Below are 18973 nucleotides of genomic sequence, written 5' to 3'. Positions count from 1 at the left end.
ACACATTTCATATTGCCAAAGTTGCTACTAAAATACGTGATATTTTGTATACCAAAACATTTGCCATAGTTGTAGAACAATTTGTTTATCTCCACAGAATAGGAAAGAATGTCATATCAATGAAAACACAAATTTTATTTCTTGAATACTTTCAACTATAGATAGATGGTGCCCTTGCAGTTGGGACGGTCACCATGCTAGTATCAATAACATGCACATAAAGCACTTGGTAGCGGGATGGAAGGAACTGAGAAGCTAAGAGGGCTAGTAATGGAGGAGCAGTTTGAACATGGGTGACCGAGCGGGAAGGTTGACCACGAGTAAGTAATTTGACTAGAGATTAAGTGCACTTAGAGACTAAACTGATCAAATAACTCAATACTAGAAATTCTGAAAAATAGAAAAAAAAAGAGTGAAATTTTATTTAGAAAAAAAATGAATAAAAAAAAAATACACGTGGAGTCTTTTAGTCCCAGTTGGTGTTACAAACAGGGTCTTTGTCCCGGCGTGCGCCTCCCTCGCAGGTGGAGAGGTTACAAAACCGGGACTAAAGACCCTTATCAACCAACCGGGATGAAATCCTCTTTTTCTAGCGTAGGTACATCTAGATTTAGACAAACTTACATCTATTTACGGGGAGGGAGGAGAGAGTACTATATTAATAATCTGCCACAGACCGGCCGGCCATGACAATATGTATAAATCGAAGCTAGGTTAAGAGAAACCCAACCAATCAGCCATGACCAGGATCAGCAGCAGCCGGCCGGCCCGGGCCATGCACCGGCGATCACATGAGTAGTAGCTAGGTAGCTGCACAGTAGTACTACTAGTACGTGCGTAGGCGTGCAGGGCAGGCTGCAGAGCAACATAGAGTTTCAGAGGCGGGCACCACGGCCTGCCGGACGGGAGCACGACCACGAGCGCACGCGGCCGGAGACATTTCAACGCCCCTCAGCCACCAACACAACCTCTGCCAGCCAGCATATTCTCGATCTCGCCATTTATATACGTCCCCGCCCGCTCCTAGCTAGCTAGCCACCAGTAGTTACAAGTGTAAGCACCACGGGACAGAGAAAGTAAAAGTAGCCATCCTCACACAAACACCGCCCATATAAAAGACCAAAGCTTGCCAAAGACAGCAGCAGCGGCAGCTAGCATCCCGAGGTAGCTAGCAAGCAGATCGAAGCACCGCCGCTTCCTCGCAGTAGATCATGGCCGACCACTATAACCAGCTGGTCGGCGGCAGTAGCGGCGGCCACGGAGGGAGCCCTGAGCGCGGCGGCGGGTCGGAGGGGATCAAGGAGCAAGACCGCCTCCTCCCCATCGCCAACGTGGGCCGGATCATGAAGCAGATCCTGCCGCCCAACGCAAAGGTCTCCAAGGAGGCCAAGGAGACGATGCAGGAGTGCGTCTCCGAGTTCATCAGCTTCGTCACCGGCGAGGCCTCCGACAAGTGCCATAAGGAGAAGCGCAAGACCGTCAACGGCGACGACGTCTGCTGGGCCTTCTCCGCGCTCGGCTTCGACGACTACGTCGACCCCATGCGGAGGTACCTCCTCAAGTTCCGCGAGCTGGAGGGTGACCGCGCCGCGGCCGCAGCCTCGTCGCGCGGCGGCGGCATGCCACCCGATGCCGGCGGCCACGCCTCCGGCTCCGGTGCGGGCGTCGGCGGTGCGTCAGGCGGTCATTTCATGTTCGACGCCCTGGATAGGAGCGATAACAACAACGCCGGTGGCTCCAGGCAGTTTTGAGTACTCCTCCACTATAGCCTGGTGAATCAGAATCAGGCACGCATCTTCTTGATTAATTGTTGCTCAAGAGCTACTTCTGCTACTAGCTATAGAATTTAATTACTCCCTCCCTCTCTCTTTGTGTCTGCATCTTAATTTAGAGAGGTCAGGCGACTAGTGGCAGGATAACTAGTGCCAGACTGCCAGTGGAGATTCAAGAGCTAGCAGTAGTTTTCTTTTTTCCTCTCTAGTTAATTAAATTATTCTGGCGTGTATTAATTATTGGAGATGAAACATCATGGAGAGGGTCACTAGGATCGACAAGGATGGTGACGGCGACGCCATGGACAAGTTCAAATTAACAGGTGAATGCACCAGCTGATGATCGATTCCTTCTCGTTTGGTTCCCAAATTATTATATAGTGTTTGTGTAGCAATTCTGCACACCCGGCCCGAGGAAAATTTCAAGTTCATTGTTTTTCAATTTCACTAGTTAATTAAGATTCTACATCGGTTCTAAATTATTGATGTGCTTTAGGTTCCTGCTAGCTAGCTTAATTTGGATATATAGTACGTATTGGCTGCTTAGTCAGTTCGCACTCCTGATTCCAGACAAGCTGTATACCACGGGGATGTATTGTGGGGACGTTTTCTTTTCAGCGAGTACTTGAAATTAACATGTGAATGCATGGATGATCTATTTGTTTGATCGGTGTGCAAATTATAATGTTTGCGTACGTGGAAATTTTGCACACCCAAAGTTCTTTTTTCAAGTTTATTATTCTCTTGGGTAGTTAATTAAGATCCTAGATCGGTTTTTTTAAATTATGTGTGTGCTTAGGTTCTGCTAGCTAGGTTAATTTAGATATTACTACGGCTTAGTCAACTCACACTCGTGCCAAGCTATCTCGTGCATATAATAATATGGAATGTTTTTTAAAGCAATGGAATTTTGCGCAATAATTTGTTGGTTTTTCTGTTTTCTCGAGATAATGCGAAAGCTTTGTGCTGCAATGAATTGATAGCAAGAGAGTTTAGTTACATGCCTAGATGGGCAACGCTCATTCTCTTTGGCTACTCCTGACGATACAACGCCACCTACAAGCTAGGATATCACAAGACCTGAATGTCTCGCTACAACCGGCCCATTACATGAATTCTACCTTGATTGAGTCGATCAGACCTGCGAGGTCAGGTTGCTAGGAATGATTGTCTTCATTTGTATAGTTATCCTAGCTTTGTTGCTTCCTGTTAGTTAGTTTTCAGAGCTACTCTCTAGCTTTCTTTGTAACTTGAACCTCCTTATATATATATATTATATAAATTAAAAATTACAGTGGGGAAACCTACTGTTCAGCTTCAAACAAAATTATATATTGGTTTCTAATTCACAATACATAGGACATACATTAAACTTTGCGTTTCCTATGAAAATAAATATTTTGACTAAATTTTGTAGAACATGAAAACACATCACTTGCACTGTTGCACGAACAAAATGCTTTGTGGATTATCAAAAATATTATAGGGAAGCATGACCAGACTCCAAAGCAAAGTATGTCCACCAGTCCAGGGGTCACTACCGTCTACCATTGATAACATCCTTACCATCCGGGCTACCCTTTGTTCGCTATTGGAATCTAAAATTTTGGAACACACCGCTTGTATTCATAATTTTAAACATCAGGGCTATAACTTTTTTGCATTGTGTTACTAAGTGATTAGCCCCCTAAAATGTGGCTATAGTGGGCTATAAACGGGGCTATAGCTGTTTTTTACGGGTTGCCACCAATAGCCTTAGCCGGCTATTTACATCATTGCTAGGTATATGTCCATATTATGAGTATATATGTTTTGTTAGAAATTTTTGTTTCATTTCGAAAATTGCCAGGGTTTGAGTATATGCTTCCAAGTCGTTTCAACATGCCGGTATAGTTAGTATTCTATCCGTCTAACTTGCAGCCTTAAATGATTCATAGGACGTAAAAATTTATGTTCCATAATTGCTGCCATAATAAATAGCGTGTTCTATGAGTGGTTGCAGAAAGTGAGCGTCTGCTCCCAATAATTCAGGCCTGTGCGTCACCATCCATGCATACACTATATATACAGATAGTTCGTGCGAAACACTGGAATGTCCTTCTTGTAGGTGCAACGTATCATTCATGAGAAATACATGACGTATGCAATTTCTTCTTAAAAGTCTGAATCAATCATGCACAATTGATAGCATCTTCAACAACTAGATTCTGACATTTCAAATCTATGCTTATTTTGGCAGCCTGCTGGAAGAGGTACAATAATACCACGTGCTTTTATTCTGCTCGGAATTATTCAATGCCCTCTTCACAATTATAGTCATATATGTACGTTCAACAGAAGTCTGTAAATGATCGTTGTAGGATTATTGCTAGTGAATGTCATAGAGTGCACCTATATTATGATCGGACACAACCTATAGTGTGATACAAGACAAGAACAGTGCATGAAGAAACGAAATACATGTTTTGGCACTATCGATGGTCTTAATCTCACGTTATTAGTTTTCTGTGAGTAGTGAAAACTAGTTACCAAGACAAAAACTAGACATATGTTAAAACTATACATAGTAGCTAGTTTCCATGCATATCACTTCGACACTATCATATTTACGGGCTCTGCTTGATATTCTACATGAAATGGAATCTAATACTATAGGTAAGAATTTTGGAGGGTAACCAACAGCTGCTCTATTTATTTATATGGATCAATTATAGTAGCTAGAGGAAATTCAATTCGGCTCCCGGGTGTATGCTCCCTCTACCAAAAAATCATATTTTAAAATATCAATTTTTTTTGACAAAATAAATCTACATGTACATGTCCATAATATATGTGTGTTCGTAAAATTTGACGAAAAACTAATATTTATATTTTCTATGCAAAAAAATTATCTTGTGAAAAGCATTATTTTTATCACTGAATTTTATCTTTTTTACACACGCCACATGACAAGTCGATTTTTCATGAAACGACTTTGTGAGCGTATAACACGTGAAGATGTACATGTAAATTTTTTTTTTTGAGATTTCAAAAATATTTCTGAGAGGCATTTAAAATAGAGGGAGCATATGCTCCCATGTTACAAAACACCACTCCCGCTACTCAAGTTGTTACTCGAGCTATATATGTCCCACATGTCATATGGCAATATTGTTTGTTCTAAGGGTTGGTGGGTCGTTCAAGTTTTGCATTCCTAGATCAGTACCCACTCTACCCGCGAGGTACAAATTTTTACCATTTACATCCCAACGGGTAAAAATATTTACCATACCCTTACCCATTGGGGTAAAACCCCATCGGGTAAATGGGTGGCGGGTACCCATTGCCGCCTTTAAGCCCATCTCTATATATAGTTCTAGCACCACCACACCATGGTAATAATTAATGCACATTGTGTCATGGGACCCTTTTGTTTTCAGGATTGTGGAATCCTAGGAATGGTAAATAAAGAGAAAATATGATAGGATTGCATTGGCAATATGGCGTATTGAACACCATTTTTTTCTTCTGCAAACTTGGTTTATTATTCACATGAATATGAGTAACAAAGAAATAAGGATAAACATCGAAGTCTCCACACTAAAAGTATAATTGTGATTCTATAAGGCCACTAAAGACCTCGGCTTTTTATTTCATGTATAGGACTAACAAGGACATAATGGATTGTAAAGTCCTGCGTTTTTCTATGAAATTGACATCAAAAGTTTTTTTGTTTGTCCTCTGCTCCATTCCTTCGAAAAATTCGGAAGAATTGCTACAAAGTAAATATCATACCCCTCAGCTTTTCCTCCACTTTTCCGATGAACCAAAGAGGCCCTACGATTTTAGATTTTAAACCGTAACCTCGAACAAAGAGAAATATGGCATTTCTGCAACCATCGCCATGTTTTCTACAATTTCACCCTTAGCATGCCCTTGATTATCTTTTCAATTTCAGAATTCACCGTGCATTTTGTACCATATTTGACCCCGTGGCTAATTTTGCCATCTTTATATTTACCACGGTTTTTGTATCATATTTCACACTTAGCATGTCTTTGATTAGTTATATGTCATTTTTGTATTCATCACGTGTGTTGTGTACAATATTTCATCCTTAGCATGTCCTTGATTATGGTGGGAACAACAATGAAGACACCTCTGTAATAACAAAAACCAAGAAAGATTCAGACCTGCTGAGGAATACATCTATATATACTCGTGTGTTTTTTTATGGGAAATACATTAGGTTAACGAGTAGCGGAGTTGAGTCATAAATGCCTGCAAAAGTGATGAGGAAGAATCGCCAGTTGTCCGACATGTGCTCCTAACGTTGTCTTGTCACCGTTAACTCGTAGTTATAGCTCCTGCCAAAACATATTGCTCTCCTGCCATTGCCAGCGCTAGCTTCGTCAGGATTCTCGTGAGTCAATAAATCGTAAGTCTTCATGTGTACCGTACTATAGATATATGTTTGGAAGATCCCGTACGTAGTATCACCATGCATGGTTCCTTTGGCAACGGATCGAACAAGAGGCTAGCTGCAGCATAATCAAACAAACACAAGGGCAGAAATAGCACATGGATTACCCCGTTTGCAGCAGTCCTCTTCACCGGGCAATATTCTATACTGCTCGAAGCTAGGGATTTTGAGCCCTGCTTCAGTCTCCTCCCTAACAGAAGTTAAGGGGTTATATGTTGTGTGCTTCCGTGTGCCCCCCCCCCCCCCCCCCCCCCCATAGCTCCATTGTTCTGAAAAGTTGGAGCCGCTTCAGTTTTTTTTAATGAATATGTGGAGCTGCTCTAGCTTTTGGTACAAATACGTGGAGTTGGTTCCGCGGAATAGGAAAACACGGAGATGTTTATTTACGTCCCACTGCCATCAATAAGTGACCAGAACCGTTACTCACGTCTTTTTTTCTCTCCCCTCCCTCTCCTTCCCGATTTGCCAATGCTCCCCGGATATAATGGATAAGACCCCCCCTTTTGTTTTCCCACGCCGCCTCACCTAGGAAGAAGTTGGTTGAGGCGGCCACAGCAAGCTTCTGGCATCGGCGGCAGCGAGCTACAACTCGATTTGCGCGCTAGCGAGAACGAACCGGACAAGTTTGACTCCAGCGGAAGGTATGTTGATTCGTTCGCTGGCGGCCTCGATTCGGTGGCGGAAATTGGGAAAGTGTCTGGGGGTTTGAAAACATGCCCGTGAGAGGGAAGAGAAAGATAATACGTGTGTAACGTTTTGGTGACTTATCGGTGGCAGTGGGACGTAAATAAACAACATCTTTCTGTTTTTCTGTTCCGCGGAACCAACTCCACATATTTGTACCAAAAGCTTGAGCTGCTCCACAGATTTTTTTAAAAAAGTAAAGCGGCTTCAACTTTTGAAAACAATGGAGTTGAGGGGATGGGGGGGGGGGGGGGGGGTGGGTGGGGGGGACACCGAAGCACTTCTCGGGTTATATTCGGTTTTTTCCTACCTAAGGCCGTCGAAACATGTATTCAGCCCATGTATACTCGTTTGTTTACATATAGTATCTATACATCGCGTTAGAAAAAAAAGCTCACATGACCACGTAACTATCCGAGCTACCTAACTACCGTCCTATGCCTGTGCATGCGTGGTTTTGAATACTGCTGGCTGACTACGCATCCGCTCGGATCTAACAACGGCGCCGCCGAACGATAGATTCGCTACGCTGGCAGGATCCTGCTAATAAGGGTGCTACGTATAATACGTACATAAATCACTCGTACAAGTCTACGCGGGCCATACGGGCCAGTGCGGGGTTGTACGAACATGTTAGATTTTTTAATTTTACGATTATGCCCCCACTTACGAAGGGTATATATGTGAAGATCTCCACCGTCCTTGTTTTTTGTCGTGGTCAGAATTTTGTGAAGGGTGAAGCACCGGAGCAGAAGTGAGGGAGTTTTCCCCGTTCCGAAATAAATATTGTTTATTTATCTAGATTTATATGTATCTATATATATTAAAATTTGTTCAGATAGATACGAATCTAAACAAATGTGGGACATTTATTTTCGAAAAAGGGGAGTATAGAATTCGAGGATGGATGATTCTGGCCAATGAGGAGGGGCATATATCGCATCCTTGGGGAACAGCAGCTGGGGCATGAAAAGACCCACTGGCTAAACCAGCCATCGCCTCTCTATCCCCTTTGGTGCGGTTTTTCTTGCTTTCAGAAGGCTGCGAAATCGATAGCCTTTTGTAGCATCAAGTGGCCTACCTCGCTGCCCCCTTGGCCTCCGCGCGCTAATCTTCTCTCCGGTACTAGCCCACAGCACGGGCACTCCTGTTGCTCCTCTCTACGCGTCGGCAAAGAAGACCTCGCAGGTCTCGACATTGATCTGGGAGGATCCACGGCCACGTGCCGCGGCGCTGGAAGCCATGATCGCCCGCCATGCGAGGTCCGCACGGCCTGTCGGCAGGTGTCGACCATCCATCACCGGTGTAAAGAGCGGCACCTCATTGGTGGAGCTGGGCTAGCTCTGCGTAGATCGAGCTCAGCTCCCCACACCACTTGCTAGTACTAGCATCAACTTTCGTGTGCACCCACGCAGCAAAAGATCGATGCTACCTGCTGGCATCTGGCAGCAACGATTCGTGTATGTTCGTACCTGAAACCGTGCTGAGAATTGCAGTAGGCCAAGGTTGCAAGTAGTGAGAATTAGGCACTGAGCAAGTTCACAGTGTCATACTATTATAGAGCACACATGTCTGTGTGTGCGTGCCACCCGTTTAGCTGGTAGTGGCATAATTTAGCCAGGTGCCCGATCGAAAATTTGCAAGTTAACAATCTTTCGGTGGCCATTTTGCTCCAAAGACATACATAAGTACAAAATTATTCCACACTTGTAGTACAAAATCTTCTAAACAACCCTTCTTTTAGTCCGGTTCGAAGAAAACATTTTTTTATTCAGCAAGTTAAATATTTGCAATCCAAAGGACATTTTTTTGCGCCAAACAACTTTTATGAAAATAAAGAGGAATCATTAACCAGCCTGGGCCATAGACGTTGCAGACTAGGCCACGGCATTACTTTGTTCACTTTCGAGCACATGCATAAAACGAGGCAAAAAAAAGAAGAAAAACCACGCCGTTTGGTGCATAAATAGAGCGGTGCCTAGCTCTCCAGCATATGTGTAACACTAGTGCAGCTGTGTGGTAGGTACTTTCCCTCAAAATATGCACGCAAAAAATATCACACTTGTAATTTAAAATGTTCTATACACACTTGTAATTTAAAATGTTCTATACAAACCATGCGTTTGTTCAGGTAAAAAATTGAAACAAGTTCTTGATTATAATTTCCATGGGCGAATAAATGTTGCGTCCACAACTTTAAATAATATGAAGATGAATTATCTAGCCAATTGGAGTGTGGACGTGTAACACTAGGCCACGACATAACATTCCACACTCCTAGAGGAGACCGAGAAGGAAATGCGATGAAAAGGTTAAAAAGCCATGGCTATCGGTACATATATAGAGATGCGGCTCTTCAATACATGTAATGCTACTATCAGTGTGGTATCTACTTTCTCGATGGATGATCAGGTTATACATCTTGTTGTACAAAATTGTCAAAAGACATACGCAATACCAAACACTTGTATTTCAAAATATTTTAAATAAAGCCTTTTTTATTCAGATTCGAAAAAGCCTTTTTTTGTTTAGCAAGTTGGATATTTTAAATCTCATGGGCGAATAAATGTTGCGTCCAGAATTTTAAAACAATGAGACGAATCATCAACCCGCGTGACCCCTTACATTCTGCACCTTTTTGAGCATATCGAGAGAAAAATATCCGTGAACAAGTCGAAAAAGCCGCAACTCGCGGTACATAAATGGCGCCGCGGTTCTTCAGCATAGGCAGTACTACTGGATCCAACCATCGGCCAAACTATATATCTCACTGCATTGAAGATTGCATTCATACCATTATCCATAGCAAGATATGAATAGAGAGGATTTCATCAATTTCTCTGGTTTTACTCAACCGGGGCGAATCAGCCTCCCTAGGGCATCAACTTCAAGCACAGGCTCAGCCTCCGGAGACTCCAACGCCCAAGAAGGCTTGCTGCCCATCGCCAACATCGGGCGTATCATGAAGGAGGTGCTGCCGCCGGAGGCCAAGGTGTCGAAGCGCGCCAAGGAGACAATCCAGGAGTGTGCCACGGAGTTCATCGGCTTCGTCACCGGCGAGGCCTCGGAGCGGTGCCGGCGGGAGCGTCGCAAGACAGTGAACGGCGACGACATATGCCACGCCATGAGGAGCCTCGGCCTCGACCACTACGCCAGCGCCATGCACAGGTACCTGCAAAGGTACCGCGAGGGCGAGGAGCTCGCAGCGGCGCTGAACAACCGCGGCACGTCGCCGCCCCTGCCGGATGATGACATGATCCAGATCGACGTCAGGGCCGAGTTGTCCATCTCCAGGGGCCACGAGAATCATGTCAGGAAGTGATATAACCGTGGGCAACGACGCAAATCATACTCCCCCGATCGATCGTCTCATCGGTTGTGTGTTTCTTGCCTTTGTGACTCTGTGTTCGGCCGGTCTTCGTGCATGAGAGTTCTCTTTTGTATTAATTCAGTTAAGTACGTATACTACCAACAGTGTGCTACTTTTGTTTTCTTGGGCAGGTGTTTGTTATTCAATGAATAATTAATTATCTGAAAAATATTTCAACTTAGTTTTCTCGCCCACTTAACAATGCAGACAAAAACATTTCCTCAATAGTAATTAGTTTTAACAGTGCAAACTGAGAAAAAAATCTGGGCAAAAAGAGAGTGATATAGAGGGTTTGTTCCTATCAAAATAATACTAATTATCAATGTATCAGTTGCAATAACGATTGTCACACATCTTAGTATTTGTAAGAATCCCGTGTACTGAACAAAATGAGCGTTTAAACAAAAATAATATCAAAACAGGAAAACATGGTCTAGAAGCTGCAAGGCATCGTCATTCTGGTAACAAAACCAAAACATTCGATCTGATCCATTTGGTCTTTTGATTGCTCTCAGGTGTAGACAGAGGTGTATTTTTTTTCTTGAAAAGAGGTCGACATTGTTTTCATTTTTACCTTTCACGTCACTCTATGATACATGGGTTGTATTAAATTCACCTGCGCCTAGTAGCAGTAGAAGAAAGTTTGGACGAAAGAGCTCAAAAAGGCACCGAAGGTCAGGGCAAATTTGCAATTGAGTATAAAGTTAGTAGGGACCATTCCTTGAACAATTCCTCTCCCATATGATATTTGAATGCCTCTATTTGTTGCGCGCAAAGACTACCGTGTGGTACATCACGCGTGGTTAATATACTTTTGTTCCGTGGAAAAGCGATTTTTTGAAGCATGATGATGTTCGCAACAAGTGTCAAGTTGCGAAGTGAGGATCTTCCTGCAAGCGCACTATCTGATAAAATCGCCTCGAGTGATACAATGAATGATGACGTCCACGTCCGCGAGGCTCTCTTTATACAAGCGCCGCACCCTTATTGGCGCGGGTAAAAGGGAGCCTGATATTATCAGAAGTGTTGTTCTAGTGGTGAAATATGATTTGACAACCTCCATTAGCCGCCTATCGATCAGATGCCCTTCCACGCTGATAAAGAAACCACACTACGAGTACTTGGTAAGTCCTTATTGTATATGATTTTTGGTGTTAACTAACCTTTTAAATCCTAATAACCTTTTCATAACCGGATGAAGGGAGGAGGGGTTGGGTTCTTTATTGCCTATATCTGGGTGAAGGGATGAGGGATTGCATTCTTTTTCCATACTACTTGGTGAAGACTTGCTAGCAATTTTTTACTCCATTGATAAAATTATACCGCAAGCAACTTTGCATAGTAGATTAGGTCTGGTGCTGCCGCCTGGTAAGTAAGGGCTGTAACTTTTCAAGTACTCTCTACCCAATTTCTCTACGCACAAGATATTTTTAAGTGTTTTCCTTACTCACTAGTAAATACACCTAAAAATCAACTTCTTTTTCTTAAAACCAAGTTTCTTGTGTTTAATTTGTACTTTTGTGATTTGTCATAAGAATTCATATACTTGTTATGTCCCAAAATGTACCGCATCTAAGGATTACACAAAAGTCAACGTTTTTTAAGTTTAACCAAGTTTATACAAAAAGTATAAACAATTACAATACTTAATCAATATCAGTAGATACACCATGAAATGTGTTTTCTTAATATGTCCATTCAATATTGCAGATGTAGATTTTTTCCTAAATACTACTATTGGATCAAAGTTAGTAAGATTTGAGTTCTAGCTAATCCTTAGGCGCCTTACATTTAGCACGGGGGGAGTGTTACTTTATTTTATTCCCTATGTTCATGAATAAATTAAGGCCACATTGTTTTTTGTGTCAAACTTTGACAAATGATTTATTTAACCAATATAAGTTATATATGATTCAAAAATATATAATTGGATAGTTTATTGAAATGTGCATCTGATTATATAGTTTTAAATGACATGCAACTCATATTTGGTTAACCTAATTATTAGGCAAAGTTTGTCTTAAAAATCAAAGTGGCCTTATATTTTCATGTTCAAAAAAATAAGAGTAGTTAGGCTTATCATGTCATCTCCACATATCTATGTGTGCATGCATGCATGTCTCTCATGAAGGAGAGGTGTGTGCACGAGCACCTCGTTATGGGCTAAGGATGGACAAGATGAACATCAAACCCTAGACCGTTGAAAGGGCAGTTCTACACAAAGGGGAGATGGAATTGCGTTGGCCCGGCTCCTGAAAGAAGTTGGGTTGTTTTTATGACATTTTAAATATAATGTAAAACATGGATAATTAAAAATTACAAAATCCCTATAATATAGGTGTTGCTTTAAAAAATAAGATATTTTCTACCATATAATCTTCACATGTGTTACAAAAATATTTACACGATCACTAGAAAAAATCTCCACTCAATAAAACTGTTCTTATGTAAAAAAAATATCTAGAAATATGTTCCACGATGCATGAGTTTTAATGTATGCCAAATAAATTTTCATGTACGTATAATAATGCAACATCTAAATATGATTTTTCATTTCATGAAAATGATACTTATCTAAATTGATAAGCATTTACCATGGATCACAACCATAACATGATATCTTTATGTGTGCTAATTTTTTCAAGCAAATACTACTTTCAAAATGATTATATAAATTAGTCGGGTTACCTGAACATTTTAATCTAGGATGTTCGATTGATGAAACACATAGAAAAGTAACACGCTATAATACACTTTTACACAAAATAATTTTTATTACAACTCAAAGAAAAAAATCCTAAATAGAAAAAGTATAGAATCAAGTAAATGAAAGGGATCAAGCCACATGATTGATAAGCAGCCCCAAACAAACAAATATAGGGTAAATAAAAGGGAATAGATAATAGAAAATAAAAATGAAAATGAAAAGAGAACAAAAAATGAAAAAAGAGAAAACCAAAGAAAAATGGGAGAAACGAAAGAGCCGGCTAAGGAATACTATTCCCATGGCTGTTGCGGTATCGCGGTCCCAATGACCCAATTCATACACAGGAGGGCGAATAATATTTCAAAATAATCCAAAAACGTGACCTGTGTGTTTAGAATGTCCACGGGAGCACCTACCCATCGCTGGTTAGTGATGGTTTGTTGGCATCGCTAACACGCGAACTCTAATTGGGCTTGGCCCATATTGCTCGGTTGTTTTGGGAATGCTAAAGATGTACACACGCATGTATGTCCCGTTCCGTACGAAGAGCGTAAACAGTTGAAAAAAAAATTAAGATTCAAAATTTGCTTAGATTTCAAAATTTTCCAAACTCGAAATTTCTTTAGATTTGAAATTTGGTCAGAATTGAAATTTTCTCATATTCAAAATTTTCTTAGATTTCAAATTTGCCTAGATTTAAAATTTGCTTACATTTAAAATTTGTTCAGTTTCAAAATTTGCTCAGATTAAAAATTTGCTTGCTTAGAAATTTGCTCCAATTCAAAATTTACTTAACTTTAAAATTGGCCCAAATTTTAAATTTGAAAATTTTGTTATAAAAAGTTCAGAATTTTCAAAAAACTATAAATGAAACAAAAAATAGAAAAACAAAAACCGGCATAAAACCGAAGAAATCATCAAAGAACCATAAAAAAGACCTGAACTAGAAATTTCTAGAAGTTTCCTAAAACTTGAAAAGACAAGGACAACAAAAATGGGCCACGGCCCAGCAAGGTCTCGCTGCGAGCGTATTAGCTCTCACACTGCAGCGATGAATGGGTTTTGCCATAATGGGTCGGACGTCTCTGGTGTGTGCATATTGCTGAAGGCAAGACAACCTAGTGGGGCTTGGCTACATGTTGTTGGGAAATATCCTGAATTCTAATTATTGCCAGGGCACTGTGTTGTCTTACACAGTGCTCCCCGCTTGTACCTGTCGGATCTCCATCTAACGGTTCATCTGAAACATTGAGTGGTTCATGTGCCGCACGTGGACAGGCTGTAAGCCAGTAAATTCACATCTGGTCTTTCTTCTCGCGTGGTCTTCGTCTTCGTCTGCAAATCGGCCTCTTCCGTTTCTCTCCAAAGTTGGAATCCCGTCTCTCCCCAACGCCGGGAACCGGAGGCGGCTGTGGTGCGCATCCGCCGTTGACTCACCCGCCCGGCCCCGGCGCGCTCGACCTCCGCCGGCGACTCAGCCGCCCAGCCCCGGCGCGCGCGACCTCCGCCTACGACTCATCCACGCGGCCCGGCGCGGTCGACCTCCGCTAGCAGCTCACCGGTTCGGCCCCGGCGAACACGAACTCCGACGGGCGGACGCGCGATGGAGGCGGCGTTCGACCTTGCGGCTGTACAGTGACAGCCGCATCAGATGCTTGGGAGACCGTCGCCTTCTTCATGGCCTCAGGTCTCCCGCAGCCTATCCTAGCACAGGTACCTCCAGCTCCGCTCGATTTGGGTATATTAAGTAATTTTGGGTGCAGATTTTCGAGCTACAAATGGACGAGCTGTCAGGCTAGATGTAACTTTTTGTGTCGGGTTGTACTACTCTTAATTTTTTTTTGTCAATTCTGTAAGTAAATTTTCTCCTAATTCTGGGGCTTGTTTTTGTAACTAGATGTATTTCCTACCCTTTTCCTACATCTAGATTGATGAAAGTTTCTAGGTGTTTTTTCCCAATTTTAGGTGAAACTTTAGGCATCTGGATGTATTTTTTATTATTTTTCTACATCTGTAATATTTGGATGGATCAAGGTTAACACACTAGTATGCTTTTGTGATCCAGGTTTGATTCATCTGGATGTAACTTTATCTTCTTTTCTACATTCACCGCTGCACTTTTTACATCTTCAAGTGAGATCACAAAACTAGTTGCTGTATGGTGTGTTGTTTTACGGGGCTGCTGCCTCCCTTTTTTTACTCGTCAAAAACTTGCGACAGAGCAGAGAAACTGGAATGACATTCTCCGTAGTTCCTGTGCTGACCTGGGCGGTAGGAGGAGACGTGGGGAATTAGTATTTCTATTTTCATAACGCACATATGTCGGACTAATTTATTTCCTAATTTGGGTGGGGCACTTCGGAAGACTAAATAGTGCTATAGCACTACGTAGCAAGGTCCGGGAAATATCCCAGGACTTTTAGGGCCGACCCGGAGCTTGGTTACATATGGTTCAGACATAGCCGTGTGAAACAGTGAATAAGTCAGGTGTACGATGTTTGGACCAAAAAAAACCTATACATCGCCCGTAATCTGCGGGGAACAGGCTCCGCCCGGTAACAAGGCTACTTGGTCCGCGGCCTATTAGAATGGTTTTTTCGTTTACACGCGGTTTTGAGTTTATTTTTTGTTTCTTCGGTTTAGGCGGTTTTGACCGGTTTTTTCGTTTTTATGTTTTTTTCGTTTTGTGTTCTTCTTCTCTTATTTCTTTTAACATTTTTTTAATATGAACATTTTTTAGTTCTGAACAGAAAATATAAATAATTTTTTTGAGCAAACTTTTTGAACATTTTTTGTTTAAACATTTTCCAAGTGTGAACACATTTTTTGCTAAAAAATAAAAAATTCAAATTTGATGTTTTCCAAATGAAAAAGTAATACAAAATATAGGGGAAGCTCCCAGTCTGTGCGATATTCCCGCACGCACTGGAGCGATGCATAGGCACGCCCGTTCGGATTGGATTTCAAAATTTCGAACTTCCAAAGATTGCATTCGCATCACATTTAGGTCAAGATCGCTGCCGCGAGCGGCCATCAGCCCACCACGCGCATCCTAGTCGAGCTCTTTAATTTCTACCCTGGACGAGGGGGCAAAATTTAACGAGGAAGACGTCCGACCGTCATCGGCCATCAAGTAGGAGCTCGAGGACGGTCTCCAATGGCTTGTCATTGTGAAAGGCATGCGCGCTTCCATGCAAACCTCTCCACCAACATCCTTTACACCTCCGATACGGACAATTGGGATTAGATTTTGATTAAAATTTTGTATTAGTTTAAATTTAGTTTGTGAACCATGTTTGTCCAGATCTAGTTGAATTTGTTCTTCCTTAGCTTTTTTTTCATGTTTTACAAATTTCCGGCCAGTTTATGGGTGTCAATGGGGGCACCTGTCCGGTCCGAACAAATGTCCGAACGACTCCAAGACCATGTTTGGGGGCGTCTAGTCGAAAAATATGGGTAATCGTTGCAGGAAATGATCTAAGCACCGGAAAGTTACTTGAAGGGTAGTGCTCATAGGGTGATTTTTTTATAGAATTAGCCACCCTTCATTGATTATTATTCAAAACGTTTATAGGGATACATCAACCTTCAGGTGGCTGAATCAACCACACATGACAACCAATAACTTGATTAACTGAGCTCCTAGTGAGGCGATCTACTTCACCGTTCGAGCTATCTTCCTTCATGATAGAATGACATCGTTGAGAAAAGGGATGGCGTGTCCTTTATCTCACGAATAACCATGTCGTATGCTCCCATGCATGGTTGCTGGAGGTCCTTAACCATTTCCAAACAATCTGATGCAATGCAAAGCTGGGACAAGTGGCTCTTGGCCTGCCAGTGCTTGGAGCATGGCAGGATATATTGCCCTATGTTTGGAGCGAGACTGTTGAAGTACCCAGCAACATCCATGTCTTGCTTCGAAAAACCACCGCTATGTGTGGCCCTGCTCCCTTGCGAATACTAGCCACAGGTGAGGGAGACATAGCTAAATCATTCAATAAGTTTCTAACAAACATGAAGGTGATAGAAGGCTTTGATGTTTCCATATGGATCGATTTTTCTTTGGCAAACCAAAAGGCCCATAAGGTCACTATCATATATTTGGAAAGAGATACAATGCTCGATGTATTGATCGGATGCATATGGCGGTACATATATAGACCACGTCCTCAACTATACAAGGAAGGAGGCGGGCCCAATAATAAATACAAAGATATGCATCGCTATACATAACTACAGAGGATACACATCCGGATATACAAGGATATGTATCTCAACACCCCCCCCCCCCCCGCGCAGTCGAAGCGTCGCCTGGTCGAATGCATAGACTGGACCGGAACTCCTCAAATGATGTCATAGGGAGACCCTTGGTCATGATATCCGCAAATTGTTGGGAGGTGGGCACATGAAGTACTCGAATGTGTCCAAGGGCCACCTGTTCCCGAACAAAGTGGATGTCCAGCTCAATATGCTTGGTGCGGCGATGGTGGACCGGGTTGGCGGAGAGGTAGACGGCGGCGACATTGTCGCAGTAGATAACGGTGGCTTTGGCGACAGGACATGAGAGCTCAACGAGGAGTTGCCGCAGTCAGGAGACCTCGGCAACCGTGTTAGCAACAGCCCGTTACTCCGCTTCGGCGCAGGAGCGAGAGACCGTGGGCTGTCTCTTAGACAACCAGGAGATGAGCGAAGGTCCGAAGTAGACGCAGTAGCCAGACGTGGAGCGACGCGTGTCGGGGCAGCCTTCCCAATCGGTGTCCGAGTAGGCGACGATGTCCGTGGCGGTGGAGGCGTGGAGGGAGAGGCCGAAGTCCATGGCGCCACGAATGTAGCGGAGATTCCGCTTGACCGCAGCACAATGAGGATCCCGCGGAGCGTGCATGTGAAGGCACACCTGCTGAACAGCATACTGCAGCTCGGGGCGAGTCAATGTGAGGTACTGCAGGCACCGACGATGGAGCGATAAGATAATGCATCCGTGGCCAAGGAACCATCCGTGGCGGAGAGCTTGGACTTCATGTCGACGGGCGTGGCCGCAGGTTTGCAATTAAGCATACCGACGCGGTCCAGGAGCTCATGGGCATACTTGCGCTGATGAAGGAAGAAGCCGTCGGTGCGACGTATGACCTCAATGCCGAGGAAGTAGTGCATGGCCCCAAGTCCTTGAGGGCAAACTCAGCGCAAAGACGCGCGGTAAGCTGTCGCAGTAGGTCCGTGGAGCTGGCTGTTAAGATGATATCGTCGACGTAGAGCAGCAGGTACGCGGTGGTGGCGCCATTGTTGTACACAAACAGCGAGGCATCGGAGCGGATGGAGCGGAAGCCGAGTTGGTGTAGAAACGCTGTGATGCGCTGGTACCAGGCGCGTGGGGCCTGCTTGAGCCCGTATAACGAGCGCAAGAGCAGGCACACATTGTCGGGGTGGGCGCTGTCGGCGAAACCCGTGGGCTGTTGGCAGGAGACCTACTCCTCTAGATAGTCGTGAAGGAAGGCGTTGGAGATGTCCATCTGGTGCACGGTCCACGCACGGGAGACCGCGAGCTCAAGAACTGTGCGGATCGTCCCAGGCTTGACAACCGGGGCGACGGTGTCGGTGAAGTCGATGCCGGCGCGCTGGCGAAAGTCACGAACCACCCACCGCGCCTTGTGCGGTCGAGAGTACCGTCCGGGATGGAACTTGTGCTTGAAGACCCACTTCCCGGTGATGATGTTGGCGTGAGGGGGGCGGGGAACAAGCGTCCATGTCAGGTTCCGCTGCAGGGCATCGAACTCGTCCTGCATGGCCGCAAGCCACTGCGAGTCGCGGAGAGCAGCCCGGGCAGAAGCGGGCAGGGGCGACGGTGTGGCTGGTGAAGGCGCGGAAGTCGACGCGGTACAGACGTACGCGTCCGAGGGGTACCGTGTGCTCGGGACGCGAATCCCCGCACGGGCGCGCGTGAGGGGGGCCATCGCCAGTGGCGGAGGAGGCGGAGGCGG

General features: G+C 43.8%; 2 protein-coding genes across 2 annotated transcripts; both read left to right on the top strand.

Moving 5' to 3' along the window:
* The first annotated feature begins 998 nt into the window (after window positions 1-998).
* LOC127345562 (nuclear transcription factor Y subunit B-1) lies at window positions 999-2267 on the top strand. Its single transcript, XM_051372047.2, has 2 exons — window positions 999-1787; window positions 1892-2267. Exon 1 carries the CDS (start codon window positions 1212-1214, stop codon window positions 1749-1751), a length of 540 nt encoding a protein of 179 aa, XP_051228007.1. The 5' UTR covers window positions 999-1211; the 3' UTR covers window positions 1752-1787; window positions 1892-2267.
* A 7405-nt stretch (window positions 2268-9672) lies between these two features.
* On the top strand, window positions 9673-10416 carry LOC127345563 (transcriptional activator hap3-like). The gene has a single exon (XM_051372048.2). The coding sequence runs from the start codon at window positions 9731-9733 to the stop codon at window positions 10238-10240; it is 510 nt and encodes a 169-aa protein (XP_051228008.1). The 5' UTR covers window positions 9673-9730; the 3' UTR covers window positions 10241-10416.
* Window positions 10417-18973: the final 8557 nt, after the last annotated feature.

Source organism: Lolium perenne, chromosome 3, assembly GCF_019359855.2.
Source record: "Lolium perenne isolate Kyuss_39 chromosome 3, Kyuss_2.0, whole genome shotgun sequence".
Taxonomy (NCBI): Eukaryota; Viridiplantae; Streptophyta; class Magnoliopsida; order Poales; family Poaceae; genus Lolium; species Lolium perenne.
This window is presented reverse-complemented; position numbering and strand designations above follow the sequence as displayed.